Source organism: Parus major, chromosome 4A (assembly GCF_001522545.3).
Source record: "Parus major isolate Abel chromosome 4A, Parus_major1.1, whole genome shotgun sequence".
NCBI classification, from domain to species: domain Eukaryota; kingdom Metazoa; phylum Chordata; class Aves; order Passeriformes; family Paridae; genus Parus; species Parus major.
Window position 1 is genome coordinate 8,425,407 of NC_031772.1, and position 18,071 is coordinate 8,443,477.

The following is an 18,071-nucleotide window of genomic DNA, read 5'->3' on the forward strand; positions in this document are numbered from 1 at the left end:
ACCTGACCTTTGGGAACATCCTGTGCTCTGTGCTCCTGATGGAAGTGCACACTCTCACACTGAGGTGGAACAGAATTGAATTGAGAACCTCTTGGCTTTCTAGCTTCTTTGCCTTAAGACACATGAGCTAAATCTCTCTGGAAACAACTTTTTTTCTTCTTTTTAAAAATCATTATACTTAGTAAATCTGTTTAATCTTTACCCAGAGTTAGAAAGGTTTAACTGTTCTGTCAACCATGTGAAGAATGCTGAAAGTAATAACTGTACAGGACTATAAAACACACAATACCTCTATCTCACCTGTTTTCAGAGGGAACAGTTGGCAATTAGTACATATGAATTAGAGACTACAAGCAAAATCCTGCCTTCATTTAATTTGACAGCAAAACTCCCTTTGACTTCAATGAAGCCGGGTTTCTGCCACAAGGTTAAACCATAATGAGATTTAAAGTACTTATTTTACTTGCTCCAACCAAATATCCTATCCCACACCCACAAGCCATGTTTATTATTTGTTGTTTTCCAACTCTCCAGTGAATTTTTTCAGTTAAAGAGAGAGTGACTGTAAAGATCATCACAAAGAAGAATTGCTCCCCTTGAGATTTCTCCTTTAAAACACTTCCCTGTGATGTCTTTCCAAAACATGAAAGACATGCCCTCCTCAAGAGAGATACATACTTGAGTTTAGTTTTAGGAAGTCAGAGGCTGTCAACACTGACGTGTCACAGTAATAAAAGGAAATGAGTAAACCCTCCAACCTTTTTTGAGAGATGACTGTTTTTCAGTGGTAGCCCTTACACATGAGTAATTCCACCTACTGCCAGATTTATGCAAATCTCTAAGACCACTTCCTTTAGAAAAATGGATTAGCAAAATTTGTTCCCCCAACTTTTTTACTTTGGAAGTCTTTTGCATCCCAGGATTCTCTGTGAAGGCCTGATGGTGCTGTGACTTTCTGGGCTGGTTCTGTGTGTGACTGTGTGTATTGCCCTCAGGCTGTGAGGGACACCCTTGCAGAACACTTTACATTTTCAACTTCTACATTACAGACACCTTCTAAGCACAAGCATCAATGATACTTGGCAGACATGCTGCACTTAGGTTACAGAAAGTTCTTTCTGAGTCAAGATGGAAACCTTAATATTAACTAACAGGTTTCTAGCACACATGTAAGGAAACTTACCCAATTTTACTTCTGCATTTTCTGTAAGAAGAACATTCTGTCCTTTAATATCTCGATGGATGACATGATGAGCATGAAGATGTGCCAATCCCTAAAAGAAAACCAGATCTGCCTTATTCCCTCTTCCTAACACTAGCACAGCACTGTTGCCTTTTTACACTTTCACTCTTTTCAGTCATTATTCATAAGGAAAGTCCTTTAGATGCTACGAGCAACATTTTCAGGGAGGAGAGAGGACAACAATCCTAAGTTTGATTGTCTTCTTCACCACAGGCCTGACAGTGGTGGAGCATCTCTTTAGTCAAGTGTGAAGAGAACAAGGTATTTTAACTTCTGTCTCAGCATCAAGGGATGCTCCTTACACTCTATGCTAAGAGCAAACAAAAGAGAAAAAGAGCAAAGCAGAATTCTCTGTATGAGGACCAGAGACAGCAGATGGCTGGCTGTAGTGACCTGAAGTTTTCATTCAACAAAACAAGAAATTCAGTGGTAAATGGACTAGAGAAAGTTAAAAATACCATGTCAGACCTCTTTTTGATTGCAGCAAATATTGTTTTCAATCAGTTAATATTTGCTGTCTCCTCCTACATTTCAAAATTGCCCATGGTTGAACTAGCGTAGACATAAAGGAACACACTGAAATAATCCATTATAGTAATCCAGGGATGCTTCACTCACAACATTTAGCCCCTCTAACATTAATGGCTTCAAACAGAGCTTCCTCCCAGCTTGTAAATTTTCCAGAAGGAAACATTGTTAATCCATGTGCAACCGGGCCATTTTGTCTTGAAACAAGCATGATTAATCCAATCCCTCACTTTTACCAACATTCTGTTACAGTTTTCAGCTGCATGAGCATAAACCAAATGTTTTAACATCAATTGCTTTAACAGAGACATAACAGCCACACCAGTGAGGAACAACCAGACTGCACCATTAAGGTTTTTTTCTTTTGCAGAACTCCCCACACTTTCCAGATATAATGATCATAATCTGCAGGCTAGTGCCAAATCCCTGTAAGAAGGCCAATATTCTCTGCCAAGCACATCTCTCAACTCCTATGCCCCAGAAAGAAAGTTTTACCCCTATTCAAGCATTACTTCAGCATGCCACCTACATTCCAACTCCCAGAATACGCATTTATCTTACCATTATTTTGAAAAGATGCAAAACTCTATTATAGAGAAGACAGATCAGTAACTCTGTAATGGGTTTTGAATTTAGAATGACTGGCTCCAACATCATATTTTTTTTCCAGGCTAGTTCACTAGATTACACTTGGGAATTGTTTTATGCTCTGTACTTTCCAAGAAAAAAAAAAAAAAAAAAAAAGAAGAAAAAGAAAGCAGTCCTAAGCCTGCACAGAATGAAATATAGCCCCAAGATTTGTCTTGGGGAATACTGTCCCAGCAGGGAAACCATTAAGATTTTGGAATGCTGTTTAGTCAACATTTTGTCATATAGTGTGGAAAAGAGACCCCTGAGTGTGTGCAGGTAAAGGAATTATGGACAGAAAGATCTCACAAGCATGAACAGCTGAAGCACTGAGCAGAAAGATCTCCTCATGTGGAGGGCAGGGCAGACATACTGAAAACAGAAAATTTATTTACTTTTCTAGGTGCCCAGTGTCTGGAATTTCAGAAGATGGCTATTTGCCATAGGAAAGAGGAATCTTCTGTTCTTCATACAGAAAATGGGATTAACTACAACAATATGGGATGTCAAGCAGCCATCATGCTGGCTCTCAGGGCTCTTCTGAACTCAAGGACCATAGCCCATGAGCCCCATGGATCACAACCTTTAAACAATAATGCTCATTAGTGACCTATTTTAGAAACCAAAGGCTTGGAAAGGCCTTTTTGTTGCAAATGAGCAGCGAAGCTCTGCTGGCAGGACTCACCCTGAGAACCTCTCTGCAGATGTAAGCAATCCAGTCTTCCTTGAAACAGTTCCCTTTTGTCTTCTTTACCAAGTCAGTGACAGAGCCCGCACCACAGTACTCCATCACCAGCTGCAGGGACACAAACACACACAGGGCACCTTTAGCACAGCTCTGCCAGGGGCCAGCAGAGAGAACACCTGCAAACACCCACCTCCACCACAACCCAGCCATGGCAAACTACACATGGCCTTCTTGGATGCCAAGTGACTTAAAAACTCATTTCCTGAATCACACAAACTGCTAAATAAATAAAAAACCTCACTAGCGCTCCTCTCCTGTTGCAGGTTTTAAGTAGTTCTTTTTTTTTATTTATTTAGTATATACAAAATTGGAAAAGCAAGAGCTAACAGCACTGAAAATCATGGGAATTTTTTTAAAAATTTGAAATTTCTCATTTTGCTGCAGAGCCTCAAAAATCTTGCAGCCAAAAAATTGGAGGATTCATTATTCTTCCTTTCTTTATTGCCATTTCCTCTGCTTCCTTTTTTTTAAATATATTTTCAATGTGAAAAAAATAAAAGAAAGCAACAAGAATGAGAGAAGGAGAAAAGGACAAACTCTTTCACTTCAGAAAATAAAAAATAGAGAATAATTTAATTGGGAAAAAAAAGGGTTCAAGCAACAAATCAGAATGACAGCACAAGTCACAAGAATCATAACATATTTTATGCCCATCCTCAAAGGAAATCATAGGCATGGAAGATGTCTAGGGAGGAGTAATTTTTCTCTTTTATATGTTATTCTTCAGAACAATGACTTCAGAGCTTCACTGAGACAGAGTCCAAGCCAAGTGTGCTGGAGCTCTAAAGAAGGAGCTGTAAATCTGATGAGCAGAAATGACACTAAACACTTACCCAGAGCTGATCATCCTGGCCTGCAGGACTTTTCTTTACAAAAGCCCCATAATATGTAGCAATATTCCGGTGATGGGAGTACTTTTTTAACATATTTATCTCCAGCTTGATTTCCTCCTCTTCATTCTGTAACAAAAGAGAGAAGGAGGCTCCTCAGGTGACCAGAGACTGGCGAGCCCCAGGGCTGCAAAGCAATCTCTGTCTTTGGAGGCCTTTGGAGGCCAGCTGGAACCACCCTGAGCAAGCTGCTCTGATCCATGGCTGACCCTGCTTTGAGCAGGAGGTTGGGACCAGAGCCACCCTGGGATTATGAGACTGCAGCTGATAGATGGCTCTTATATTGAATCACCCTGATCCATGGGTCTAAACCAATTAATTGCTAGGGCTTGGCCTAAAGAATCAAAAGCATCCTTACTCAGGCATAAAAATTGCATATTGTCTCCTCAGGGAGCTTAGACAGGACCTGTTACCCCCCCCATTTATGGTTTCTGCATGCATTAATTTAGTCTCAGAGAAACTAACCAGATTCAAACAAAAATAAAATTATTCCTAACACACCATCACTTAAATACTTGGAAAAGCACTGAGTGCACACATCAGACAATTTGTCTTCCCAGTCCTGTGGAGGGTCCTGCTGGGAGGAAACCAAAGCCAAGAAGGAGGTGACTTGCCACAAATCAAACTCCAGCATAAGCCAGGGTCAGGATCTGTTCCTCCCTTACTGCTGTGAGGCTGCCCCATCCTGACCATGGGCTTTCCCCCCTCCTAACACCAAGCTGCCCCTGGCACATTGGGGGCTAGCACACCCCTCGACATCAGCTTCCAGGCACTAGCTGCCTGTTTTCCCTTGGCTTTGTTCCAGTCTCACCAGGGCAGGCATTCTCTTCTGCCCATACAACACTGTGCACAATAAGACAACTAATGGAAACACAAGTTTTAATAGTTATGTAGGAAGGAAAAGCCCTTTTTCAGAGAACTGCCTGATTTGTTAAGGCCCCCTCAGAACCTGTTTGCTATGGGGCACCACACCCAGCGAAACACACCTAGGTTTTCACCTTAATAGGAAAGGAGTGCTGCTACAGGGTATCCTTGTTCCAGTTAAAAGGAGTAGGAAAAACTTGAAAATTAATTTACTTTGTTGCAAAACATCCCAGTCATCACTTATTATACAAAGGGAAAAAAAAAAAAAGGCAGCAAGAACAATTCAGCCCCTAAAGACATTTTTCTGTGCTTTTCCTCTATTTTCCAGTAGTTTTGCCATTGAAGCATTCCTTTAACCACCATAATGGACTCCTTACAAAGCCAGACACATTGACCTTTCTACCTGGAGCAACACATTAAAGCCTGACAGGCTAAAGCCAAATTCCCTCAAGAATATGCATATGATGTGTCTTATTAAACTTGACCACATAAAAATCATTCCCAACAGAAGGGACCAGTAAGTTTTCCCCAGTAACATCAACACCCAGGAGACACATTACCAGACCAAAGTCTAACTGTATTAAGCCTTCAGAGACATAAAACAACTCTGGTTGAAGCTAAATGAAACTATTTCAGGTTTCATAATAATCTTTGTTGAACACAGGCTCTCAAGCAGCATACATTATACTAAATAGTTAATTTGTCTTTTGTTTTCACTTAGGGAGAAAGGAGGGCCCTTGATCCTTGGCTTGGTACAGCCCTGGATGTTGTATGACTGAATTAGGCTGAAGAGGAGCCCAGTGCAGCACGTGGAGTGTCCAGGAGAAATGGGAGCTGACTCTAGACAGCAAACAGGAAATCCTCCAGGGCCAGGACTCTGCACACACACAGAGCACGAGGAGCAAAGGGAGGTGAGAGCTGTGCTGAGGGGATACAAGGCTCTACTCCCTTTGGAACTCGACAGTGCAAATGAAAGGGTGGGCACAAGCAGGCAAGGAGGAGCAGAGAATAAGGACATGGGAACTGTCACCCTGGACCTGACCACAAGGGTTCTGTCACCTCCACAAGCTTCTGAATCCTCAGGGAAGATGGGCAGAAAGAGGAACAAACAGGGAGGACTCCTTCCTTCCTCTGCTGTCCCTCCTGCACTCTGCCTACTCCTGCAAACGTCTGGAGGGGCAACTCATCTTTGGTAAAGGTCTTCTCCAAATTACTCATAATATTTACAGATGTGAAGGGTTCAGGTTTCTTTAACTCTGCCTACCTACATGAAATTTGCTCTGGTAGAGCCCAGCTCCCTGCTGTGCCCTCAGCACCAGCCTGTGGCTTTCACAAAGTTTCCTTCTGGGAGCTGGCAGATCCCAACCACTTCCTCATTGCTGCTGCCTCTTTTTCAGCTCTTCATCCTTTACCCAATTAATTTTCTGGATGTTAGAACCATGCTGGCAAAGCTCTTATCCAAGTACTTTGTAATCCTCTGCAATCTGACCTCCACAAAACCAAGCATGTCCATGAATGTTGGGGAAGATGAAACAGGGAAACCTTATGAATATGATTGTTTAGCAAAAGATTCTGAAAATATGAAGCCTAGAATTGAAATAGAAATGAAAACTAGCTTTGAGCTATAGGATACTGAGTGTTAGTTACTATATAACCAAAGAACAATAGCCTAGCCAGATGAAGGAGAATCCCTGTTGATTAAACAATACCCTTCTGCTGACAGTGAATCCAAAGGTCGAAGCAGCAAGAGAAGAATTTGAAAAGTAGCTTTTACAGTTTAAAATGCAACACTGTATGGTAATGTAGTAGTTGTTATAGCCTATATGTAAATTCTATAGAATGAGTGTCATATACTGGTTAGGTACTGGGAATTAGAATATTCACTATAGAAAAAGATATAATGTATTGTAACAAGAACCTCACTCCCTTAACTTCCTCTCTTACGCTCTTACTCAGCCTCTCATACTCCTGCTCTCTTTACTGCCCTTTACCTCTTAGGCTCTTACCCTCTCTTACTCCCTCTTGCCCCTCTCTCTCTCTCTACCCCCTTAATTGCCTACTGCTCTCACGCTCTCAGACCCCTCCTTCCACTCTCTCTCCCTCTCTGAGCATGTTTATGCTGTGGCTGGCAGTGTAAACAGATCTCTTCCACCTTCTACTAAATAATAAACTGATTACACCAAGAGCAGCCTGACCCTGGAGAAGTCTCTCACTGTGAGCTTTTTACACCTACATGTGAACACAGCCAGAATAGCCTACAGGCTCTTCCACACCCTCTGGCAAGACCAAGAGGAGCTGCACATGGGTAATGCTCCTTTCCTAGAACCAGCAAGATGCAATTCCTGCTTTCTCTTGTGTCTTTATTTACCCTGAAAGCCAGAACTTTATCCCTCCTGCACCTGTTTTTGCCTTGCCCATCCTGGCCCAAGCAGCAATGCCCAGGACAGCTGACTGCCTTGGGGAGACACTCCCTGGAGCAAACAGCTGAGCTTCAGGTGCTGGTCAGTCTCTAAGGGCTGCACAGGACAGCAGCTGGGCATTCACAGACAAATGCACTCTGCCTTCCCAGTGCCCTGGTGAGTTTTGGAAGAAATATTCAATGCCATGGAAAAACCAAGGCAGAAGGGTAAATGTGATTGTGCCCCATGGGCTGTGTCATGAGGCCCACCCAGGAACTGAACCCAGACTTGCTAAGCCTCAGTGCTGTGTACATCCTTCAAGCAGTGACTGGGGACAAAAGCACCCTCGGCTTCTCAGTGCATGCCCACACTCACATTTTCCACTTTCCACCACCTCTCTTGCCAGCATTACCATCAGCCCCATGTCTCAGGGGTCTACAAACCTGCTCATGAATAAAGCTGCTCCAGGAAAGGAAACAGGCTTGCAGATGTGCAGGTGCAAAAAGCTGTTTGCTTTCACAAACCAGTGCGTTCCTGGGCACAGATGGCTGCGTGTACTAGATGACAGGTTCATGATCAAAGGCTGTTTTTGAAGATGTGTGCCTATGTGCAGTGGCATTAGAACTAGAAAACACATTCCTCTGACCGCAAATGGAAACCAGATCATCAGCTGATAAATTCTGCACCAAGAGACCCCTTAGTACCGGGGCAGGTCTAACAACAAGTTTCACATTTAAATGTTATTTTGCTCTCTAGAAAGAATGAAAGCAAAGACAGATGGAGAATGATGTGCTGGAGAAGAGCTCTTTGATCACCTGCACCGATAGCAGAAGAGACAAGCAGCAAGAATCCAGTCTCTCTGCAAGCACTCTGCTTGTTTGGCTCTGTCAAAAAACAGGAAGCAGAGCCTGCATGGAGAGGCACATGAGTGCACGTTGCCATCAGCTCCCCTTTAACCATTTCAAAGGGCTCCCCCCACCCCCCCGTGCAACTCAATACAGCAGCACTTCCTGACAGATGTCCAGAGGATCCCACAATGACCACAGCATCCTGCTGCCGCTCTTAGGAAACCGGCCTGGGGCTGCAGCTCATGACAGCAAAGGGTAGATTTGCTGAGCTCTTGGAGTGCCCCAGATCTGAACAATCACAGCTGGAGCTGGTCAGGCAATTCTGATGAAATGACTTCTTACTGGAAAAAGAAACCCTGTAGATTTGGCAAACGAATCAGAATCTTTCGGAGAACAAAGGTGGCAGAAGTAGCAGAAGCGAAGCCAACTCTGCATTAGGAAAGTGGAAATAAGAGCAGAAATCCCTGCACTCACCCTGTGCCAAGGTCAGAAAGCAGGAACACTTGAGCACAGTTGAGCTGGAATTGTTCAGGGTTTAGTGGAGGAAGAGCACCAGGGAAAATCCTTTTGGGCAGTTGCACTAACATGCTCCTCACCTTCCCATGAAGGGTCTTAATGTGAAAACAGCATGACCTGCTATCACTGCCCCTCAAACAATGGGACAGGCTCCCCAGCATGATGCTGGTTCTGTCACCTGCAGCAAATCAAACCTTAACAGCTTTGTTTTGTTCTCAGAATCTTGGAGGTCTACTAAGGTGATTCCTGAAGTGGGATGAAGTTGGCCTCTTTAAATTTTTAAAATATTTTAAATTAAAAATCTTTTAAAAATCTTTTTAAATATTTTAATTTTTTTTAAAATTCCTGAAATTGTCCTCTTTAAATTTTGTTTTCAAGTAAGTAGGCATTACTGGATGCTACAGTTTGTTGCTTGCATACAAAGAAGATTATGCTATGTACAGCATAGGGAAAGAAATCTTTCCAAGGTTCCCTTCCTGCAGTCTTTTCTTCAGTTGTTTCATCACAGAAGGGACTGTCACTGGTGGTAACGTGACAACCCACAAGCTACACCTTTAACCAGTCCTTACATGTTGTTGACTGACCCAGTAAAACAGAAAAGCAGAGCTGGATAACTTATGAGCCTGTGCCAGGATCCATTCTGTCAGCTCCTCTGTCAAGGCAGGGAGGTGCTCTCATCTCAGGAATCTGACTGTCATCCAATCCGTATTTGCTCTCCCTTCCAAAATCCAGCAGCCTCATGCTTGGTGACTGCCATTTTTTACAGCTAAAGCACCTGATGATACATGTACCTACAGACCTAAAAGCAGAAATCCCACTGATCTAATGTAGCACTCATTTAAAAACAAAACCCACCCTCCTCAGCACAAAAGTGGCAATTCAGCTACACACACCTATTGTATGAGCAGCAGCCACAGTCAAACCAGCCCTTAGATGTGCTTTGTACATTACAGTAGCATCAAGTTCAGACCACTTGCTGCTCAGGGCTGGATTCTCACACCATCAACAGAGAGAACTGCCCTGGACCTGTTGTATGGGACAGGACCAACACAGACACCAACTTGGTCTGCTGCCTTTCAAGACAATGAAAAGACACTTGAAAATGCAGGAAAGGCTTGCTTGTGCTTGTCCAAACACCATGTGTAGATGAACCACTGGCAGCCCTGGCCCAGACAATTTGGCCCTTGGTTTGATTTTTTTAAATTTCAGATGATAACCTTTCCATCATATCGCAAGAGGAGCTGGGTTTCTGTTCTCTGTACCCACACTGCCAGAGTGACAGAACAGGGAGCTGGTCTTCAGCGAGTCTGAGTGCATCCTACCAAACCAGACTTCTAGGAAATTCAAGAGGAAGAAGTACAGAGTCTCCCCAACATTCCTGGGGCTCAGGCTAATGTGATCTCAAGGAGGCAAGCTGCTCCACTACTGGCTGTGCTCTTAAAAGGAGAGACAAAACCCAGTATTTAGCAACTTTTTCAACACTCTGTTTCAGCACTGACATCCATTTATAAATGTGAGTAGGGACAGTGCAAATTAAACTGTCTCCTTCCCTCATCTGTCAAATCACAATAAAAAAGCACTGCATTTGCATTTCTAACATGTTCCTGCTTGCTGGCTGTCAGGGCACTACTCTGAGGAACAGCTGGCTCACAAGGGGATAGGATGTGATGAAACAGCAGAGGCAGTGCAGAGATACAGGAAATCTTTTAATTACTATCTCTGAAAGCAGATAATCAACTAGAAACAAGCAGGAAGGGACTTCTTGCCTTTGATATTATTGAACATCAAAATACATGTCAATGCACTCCCTTATTGCTTTGTCACCATTGGTCAGCCACGCTTTAAAAATATGATTATGTTAACAACTCTCCATACTTTGTAAGACACAAATTGGTGCTCAGGAACCATGATTTACACCAGTGGATCTTCTTTCATGAGCTGTCCACCTTCTCTTGATCTCATTATTTATTTTTCCTTGCTGCTTAACAGTGACAATATTATTTTTGGTTTTGCACTCACCTCAGTAACATTCATCACTTTGATTGCTGCCAGCTGCCCAGTCTTAACATGGCGACCCTGTTAAAATAACAGAAGACACTAAGTAAAACATGTAGGCAAACTAGGAATACACAACAAATTAGGCCTCTAACAACTAGGTTTGACTAATTGCTTTCAATCAAGTTCAAGGCAATGTTCTAGCTGAAGCTGTCCCTGCTCCTTGCAAGGTGACCTCTAAAAGATGCTTTCCAACCCAAACTATTCTATGATTCTATGCACCAAGCAACCTTCCAGTGACACAAAACCACCAAGGTGAAGTTTGGTGATGTGTTACCAGAGCCACACCCTTACTGTGCTCTGAATTTAACAGAGTTATCTCTACAGGGCTGAACTTCCCTTTAGCACGAAGGAAGCAGCAATGCTGGGAGACCTCTGTCCTCACACCACAACATGGCACAAGCTCACAGGTCTCCATCTAACTTCTGTCCAACAGGTGATGCCAGCCCTGGAGCCTCCTCTTCTAGGAAATCTCAGCACAGCCTCAGAATGTCTGAACAAGAGCCACGTTCCAGTCCTGCTGCACGCCTGCATGGCTGAGGCGTGCTGGGGAAGCTGGAAGGGACTGGGCAGTTGGCTCTGTCCCCACCCTGACCCCGACATGTCCTGGCACACCTCAGGGTAAAGACAAAACTCTGGGTTCCAGTGCCTCAATCTGGCAACATCTGTGTGGCTGCTAAGAAACTAAAGCTTTATGTGTGTTTTTACCTTCTCTTTTATTTTTTAAAATTTCTTTAAAATGCTTTTTACTTCAAAATGCTTAGTTTTTATAATGCTTACTTTAGCTGAGTTAACTATATCTCAGCTACTACTCAGCTAGTATCTCAGCTACTTCCCCAAAAGCATGCAGAAGCTTTGAATTTAAAAATGTCATCTTCTGTGGTGGTGGGGAGGAACTAACCCAGGACTTGGACTGTGTGGGTGCCCACACATGTAGTTCATTATGAAATGCCCACACCCCATAGGCACTTTTAAACAACACACAGCTGGTAACTTCAGACTAGCTAAGAGGCCTGGTTTTGAAAACACAGCTAGGTAAAGGGAGGTAATAGGAAATAAAGCTATTAAAAGAGCAAACTTGCTACTGAGACTGACAAAATGTGATTGACAAAAACACACATCATGAATAAAACCATGAATCTTGCTGTCAGTTGCAGTTTCTTGCTTTGGTTAGGTCAAGCTGCTCAACAGACACCACAGATGATGCCTTTCACCATGATAACCAGCACTGACCTAACTCTGGAAGATGGGATCAAAAGATTTGAATATACAGTGGGTTTGCAATACATCCTAGCTCCTCACTTCCATCAGATGTTCAGAAATGGGTTTCAAGCTTTGAGATCGCAATTCTATTCCTAAAATAGTAGTGCCTGCAAAGCTGTATATCAAAATAACTAACTGACACCAGTTAAGCAAGCCACTGGAAATCAGGAAATCAAATATGAAATGCTGCAGTTTGCAGACAAAATGATTTGCAGGTGCAATTTACACTCAAAAAATTAAAAGTCGGGTTGATGTAATTTTAAAACCCAGGTTCTATCTGCACAAAAGTGTACACAAATGTTATTTCTAAGACTAAGCAACTTTGCATCAAAGAAAAATGATTCCTCACTCTCAGGCAATATGTCACAGTCATGTTTTCTTTTACAAAAGACTAAATCCTGCTGAGTTTTTTGTGTATTTATAAGTGTCCTCTTTCCACGGAAGCACTCCTGGGATTGCAAAGCATTTTCTCATGATGTAGAATGACAGGATTTACAGACCAGGAGAGGATCAGCACAGACCTCAGCAGGAAGACAAAGAGGACACACTCTCCCCAGGCCACACAGGCCTCGGTGGGTGAGTGTGGACAGGCAGTGACCACTGCCAGCCCAAAGGATGCTGGCGTTGGGCATCCCTGGTGTCCATCCCTGCTAACGCCAGCGCTGGTCAGCAAGTTTCCTCTGCACAGCCACAGCTCCTCTCTTGGAACCATTGTCTGCAAATGTTCCCATTTCCATGGAATGTCTTGGCAAGACAGGGAGAGGGCCTTCCCCAAAGCACAGCCACCCTGTCCTCACCGCAGAGTTTGTCTGGAGAGGACACAGAGACAGGGTAGCTCCTTGTCTCTGGACAAACTCTGGGGTGAGCAGCCCAGAGAAAACAGGGGTCTCCTCTGGACTGCTGTAGATTCTGCAAAGGACCAAGAACTAACACTGATTTTCATAACTGTAGTGAAGCAAAGAAAGCTGCTTCTTTATTGAAAATGTAATCAATCAGTACCAGGTTAACACTGCACTTGAATATTCATCAGAATAAGGAAGAGGGAAAGGCTTGGCATTCAATCCTGGTTTTGAAGCACAACTCCTGGTCAAATTATCCCTCTCTACAACAGATATTGGTTATCTTGCTGCCACAGTTATTTCCACTGGATGCAAAACCTGCTGCTGTCACTTACCACCATAAATGTGAATACTAACCACCACCACCCCACCCCCCCAAAAAAAAAAGGTTTTGAAAATCAGTATTTATGGGAAAGCAAACAGCAAGTTATTTTATTTTGTGGGTTGTTATTCAACTTTGACCAAAAAAAATGTGTCCCTGTTAACTAAGATGCACAACTCAATCCTGCTCCTGTATTAAGGCACATGACTGTGCTGGCAGTTCAGAATAAAAATCACAGATTTCTCAATATTGGTAATTTAAACTGTTCAGAGTCAATTTCCCTTAACATCTCTAGGAGGAATAAATATCCTGAACCCAGCCCTGGGCTTCTTGCTAAGAGATAGAGAGTAATGCCTTAGCAAGAAAAGATTTCAGTGCTGGTCCCTTATTTTCTTCATTTATCAATAAATCTCAGAGGTTAGCCAGAGTTCATGGGAACTCTCACATTGCTGCTTCTGCTGAAGCCACTAAGTTGAGCATGTGTGAATTGTTTGGAGAAAAGTGGTGTTTCGATTTTTGTTTAAAGCTTCTAGGAGTAAACTGGCTGTTTTAACTGATTCCCAACCAAATGAGATCAACTGATTCACTTACTTCCAGTGATAAGACATGCTGAAGTTCATCCTTATTGATCTAATCTGAAATGGGAGGAAGAACAAGAGGCATTGTCCTCCCAGCCCTCTGTTCACTGCCACAGCCCATCCTCTCCAGAAAACTGGAGTTCAGTCTGCTGTGATTCAAGATCCTCCACTGCACATTTCCCCAGAAACTGGGCAGAGGGCTGGAATGGTCTGTGGGCTGGTTTCCCTAATAAAATCTTTCACCCAAATGCTCAGTGTAAGAGCTCTGGAGAATGCAGTCAAAACATCCAACAGCCATTTGCAACACCCATACTCCTACCCAGGAGTAAAACATCAAACTCTATCCAGCTCATACAGAGCTAAGACACGAACGATTCTGAGGCTCAATGACTTTCTAAAACTGATGTTCCACCCTTCATTTTGGTGAGGTATCCAAGCTGGAAAAAATTCTCCCATTAGCTTTGAGTCCAGCTAAATTCCTGGTCTCCTCCAGAAAATATTTCTGCATAAAGTGTGCAGTAGTTGCCAGTTAGTCACTACAGCAACATTCAGCAAACCTGAAGCCAGCACACACATTTTTCAATGCAGACTGCTCACTGAAGCCAGACTTGTGGGAGATCCTTTATGCCAAAGATCTGGTTCTGATGAGCTCCAACCCTGCATTATCTCTGCAGGGAGTGATACACGGAAGAGGGCAGATTGCTCAGCATTATTTCTGTTGGATGTGTATTTATCTTTTCACCTCAGATAAAGCAACCACTTATCTACACCCTCTAAGGTAACCTCTAAGGGTCAAGACATATACTTTTCTATTTACATCAAACAAGAGTGTCAACATTAGCAGCCAGCTATTAGCTGATAAAGGGGCCTTACATGAATTAAGTATATTTATAAAATTATGCATTTGGTCATGTACAACACCTTTTCCTCTTAGGTTCTAATTAAAATTTTGGACAGTCCCAGTCTGAGGCCATGATTATAAGAAGAGACCCAAGGTCCCAATGAGATTATATGGTTGCAAGTCATATGCAGAGAGCTTGGTTTGACAGCTTCCCTCCCAGATCCTGCACGTATCTCTCTTCCCAGGGGTGGGAAACAGCTCCCATCAGCTTCTCTCCCCACTTGGGATTTGCCAGACTTGGAGCAGACAATTTCAAGTCCAGACAGCAGAAGCCAGCTGTCCAGTCAAGTGCTGCACACCGTGCCAAGGCAGCCCACGGCAGTCCCAGCTCAGGCTTCCTTTTTGGCAACAGGCACTCACTAATGTTCATGTGTTTCTGGGCCTGTCTGATGGAGCTGTCCCCATGTAACTGCAGCAGGAAGAAGTGCAGGAGAAAGGCAGGGACTGCCTGCTGCAGGACACCAAGGCAGCACAGAGCTGGTATGTTTGACCACACAGTAAGTCCTTGCTCCATGTCCTTGTCTTCTTGTCTGCAACCAGAAGCACCACGCCACTTGTGTCTCCCTTAAAAAGCAGGGGTGTCGGAGAGGCAGTCAGGTGCCTGTGTGCAGGGACACCTTCCAAAAACCAGAAGACCTGGACACTTTGCAGTTTGCACCTCTGTGCCTGCATGAAGGGCCATTTCATAGCAAACACACTCTGCTGTCAGGCACAGACACAATCAGCTCACAGCATTAGCACAAGGTATGGGACTCCTGGGCGACCCATCACAGTGCTGCCTGCCTGTGTAATCCCTGGTAGATGCCACAACCTTAACTCTCAGGACTTCTCTGGATGTTCAAGATTCACATTGTAAAGCAAGATGTGGTTGATGGAAGTGTGGGACTTTGGTGGTCAAGGTCTTCCTCAACCAGAAGCATTCCTTATGGGATAAGAGATGCAGCTTGTGGCCACCCGCCCTTTGGGAACGAGGTGAAGGCACAGCTGTGTCACTGCAAGCTCTCACCGAAAGTGAACTCGAGCGAGCAGATTTCCTGTTCAAAATGCACTGATGAACTTTGAAGTTTGAGCCCATCTTGGGTAAATCTGTGTGGCTTTGCAGTTGCTGGCAGCTTGCCAGCTCAGCTGCGCCTTGTGGGACTGGTCCCCACCCTTTCACCCCTCGCCTCTCCACCCTTTCCATCCTGCCAATACAAGAAAAGCCTTTAAGAGATTATGCATAGAGTGAACAATGCTCTGCATAGTGATCCAGGAAACCCTATGTCTTATTCCATGTGACCTTAATGAAGTCACGATCCTTCTGTTTCCCTTTCCACCCGCACAGGACTTTTCTACTCAGACCCAGTTCTTTAGAAGGGACGAGCAGTGTTTGCTCACCCCAGCCCCAGAGCCAGTGGGAACATGAGCTCTGCCTGTTCCCACCACAGGCAGGCAGGAGCAGCCTCCCATGCAGCTGCAGCTCCAGTGGGTCAGCATGGCAGGGAGGAGAACCCCAAAAATACAAAACCTGCAGATTTGCTGCTCCTGTGCTGCCACTTAGACACAGCCACTGTTCTGCAGCAAAAGGCTGCTCATAGAACATTCTGCCGTCCCTCAGGGTCTTCATGATGTAAACAAGTGGTCAGGGCTTGCACACCTGGGGCTGTCACCTGAGAAGGCAATTTTTAGGTGAGCTCTATCAGCAAGGGCAGTCCATACGTCTCAATTCAGCAACTGCAACCATGTGAGACAGCACACTGTAGTTGTGGTTAGAGCTCTTCAGCTAAAAATACAGCAGTAATGCAAAACTTGAAAGAACAGGGATATATTCCAAGGAAGAAGTAATTAAGAGCTTATAGCTTGTTTTTGTTAGTTAATGGCCCAAGGCAAAGTTCAGAGTAAGTCATGCACTGAATTTCAGAAACAATCCATTTCATTGTAGGCTATGACATGTAATCCACGTCAACTCTGATAGTTTAAAAACCCACAAAAATACAAACACAAAAAACCACACAAAACCCCCTAAACCACAAACACCTTGGACAGATGGGCATCAGTTTCACAAAGTCTTTTTTTTTTCTTTTTTAACCCCTCACAAAGAGCTCGAGACACCAGCCAGGTGGGAACACAGCTATCGTGTTGATTACAGCTTCATCCTTTTAATCACACAACTCAGGCTGCAGAAAGCCTCCTCTGACTGACATTATAAAGTTTTGGTGGTACTTTTGTCACATTAGCTCTGGATGTCAATTGTATTTCAGGGCTGTAAATCAAAAAATGGTATTCCCCTAGAGCGTTTCTTTCCTTTTTTATCATACTGGGAGATGCTGAGATTTTGGAAGCTGTTCCAGGTCACCTCTAGGGTAGCCCTCAGCTCCATCTCCCAGCTGAAGCACACCTTTCTCTCCTTGTGAATGCTTTCATGCCAGCAGTGCAGGATGCAGGGGCTGCCATAAACCACAGCCCAGCTGCAGTGCTTCACTGCTGCCGAGAGGATGCAACACATGTTTGCCCTTTCACCACCACAGCAGCCACACAATTTCCAGACAGCCCCAGGTCTCACCCAACACCACCTGGGCAGCAGAAATATCACATTTCCTCTTCCCTATGCTCCTTTAACACACTCTGGGTAGCTTTGGTGGCGTTCACTGTGCCAAAGAGAGGAAGAGCACACTCAGCACCAGCTCCTGAGATCAACACGAGGCAAGACGAAGGTGCTCTCTTGCTCTCAGACAGTCCAACATCACCACCAGGCACAGTCCCTCACTTGGGGCAGGATTGCCTGGCAGACCCCAACTTAAGGCTGCCTACAGAGCCAACCCTAAATGTTTCCTGCCAGGGAATGCAAAGCACATCACCTAAACACTACAAAACATCACCCTTGTCAGTGGTGAACAGCAGAAATAGGAACACACTGCAGGTAATCAAGACATGCTCTTCAAGGTTTATGTCATACTAGTCTTTTTTTCTCCTATATGCTAAACCCCATTTAAAACCCCCTAAATCTGTGATTAGTTGTTTTCTAACAAGTCAGCTAAAATGCATCACTTTAGGTATATACCATACCAATAAATCAAATGTTATTTCTCGTCTCCCAGAACTTGGGTTGCAAAATACGAGCGCTAAACCCTAAAATGTCTGCATGTAGATATATAAAGAATGAAAATTAATTACATTCAGTGTTCTTTGAGACAAAGGCTGCTACATTAATGACGAAATATTAGGGATATATATGATTTATAAATGGATTTAAAATTATTTTTAAAATCCTAAAATGTTACACTGCATTCCAAATTAAAAAAAATATAATTTTGTAAAGCTTATCCCTTTTATGTAGTAAAAATGGATTGAATATTCAATGAAAAACAAATTATTTTCCTTGGAAAACACCACCACCCTATTTATGTGCAGAACATGTAATTTTATCCATCCTATTGCTTTTCTCTTCTCCCCCCCGCCCCCCCCCATATT

At 43.6% G+C, this 18,071-nt stretch overlaps 1 protein-coding gene across 5 annotated transcripts in view; it reads right to left on the reverse strand.

Moving 5' to 3' along the window:
• The window catches only part of NRK (Nik related kinase), an 88,226-nt gene that overhangs the window by 52,578 nt on the left and 17,577 nt on the right, over positions 1-18,071 (reverse strand). For all 5 annotated transcript variants that reach the window (XM_015626532.3, XM_015626530.3, XM_015626529.3 and 2 more), the window contains exons 2-5: positions 10,683-10,739; positions 3,980-4,105; positions 3,084-3,194; positions 1,184-1,274 (exon numbers count right to left, since the gene is read on the reverse strand). In XM_015626532.3, the coding sequence (XP_015482018.1) occupies positions 1,184-1,274; positions 3,084-3,194; positions 3,980-4,105; positions 10,683-10,697 (343 nt within the window). In that variant the 5' untranslated portion in view covers positions 10,698-10,739. The remainder of the gene's footprint in view (positions 1-1,183; positions 1,275-3,083; positions 3,195-3,979; positions 4,106-10,682; positions 10,740-18,071) is intronic.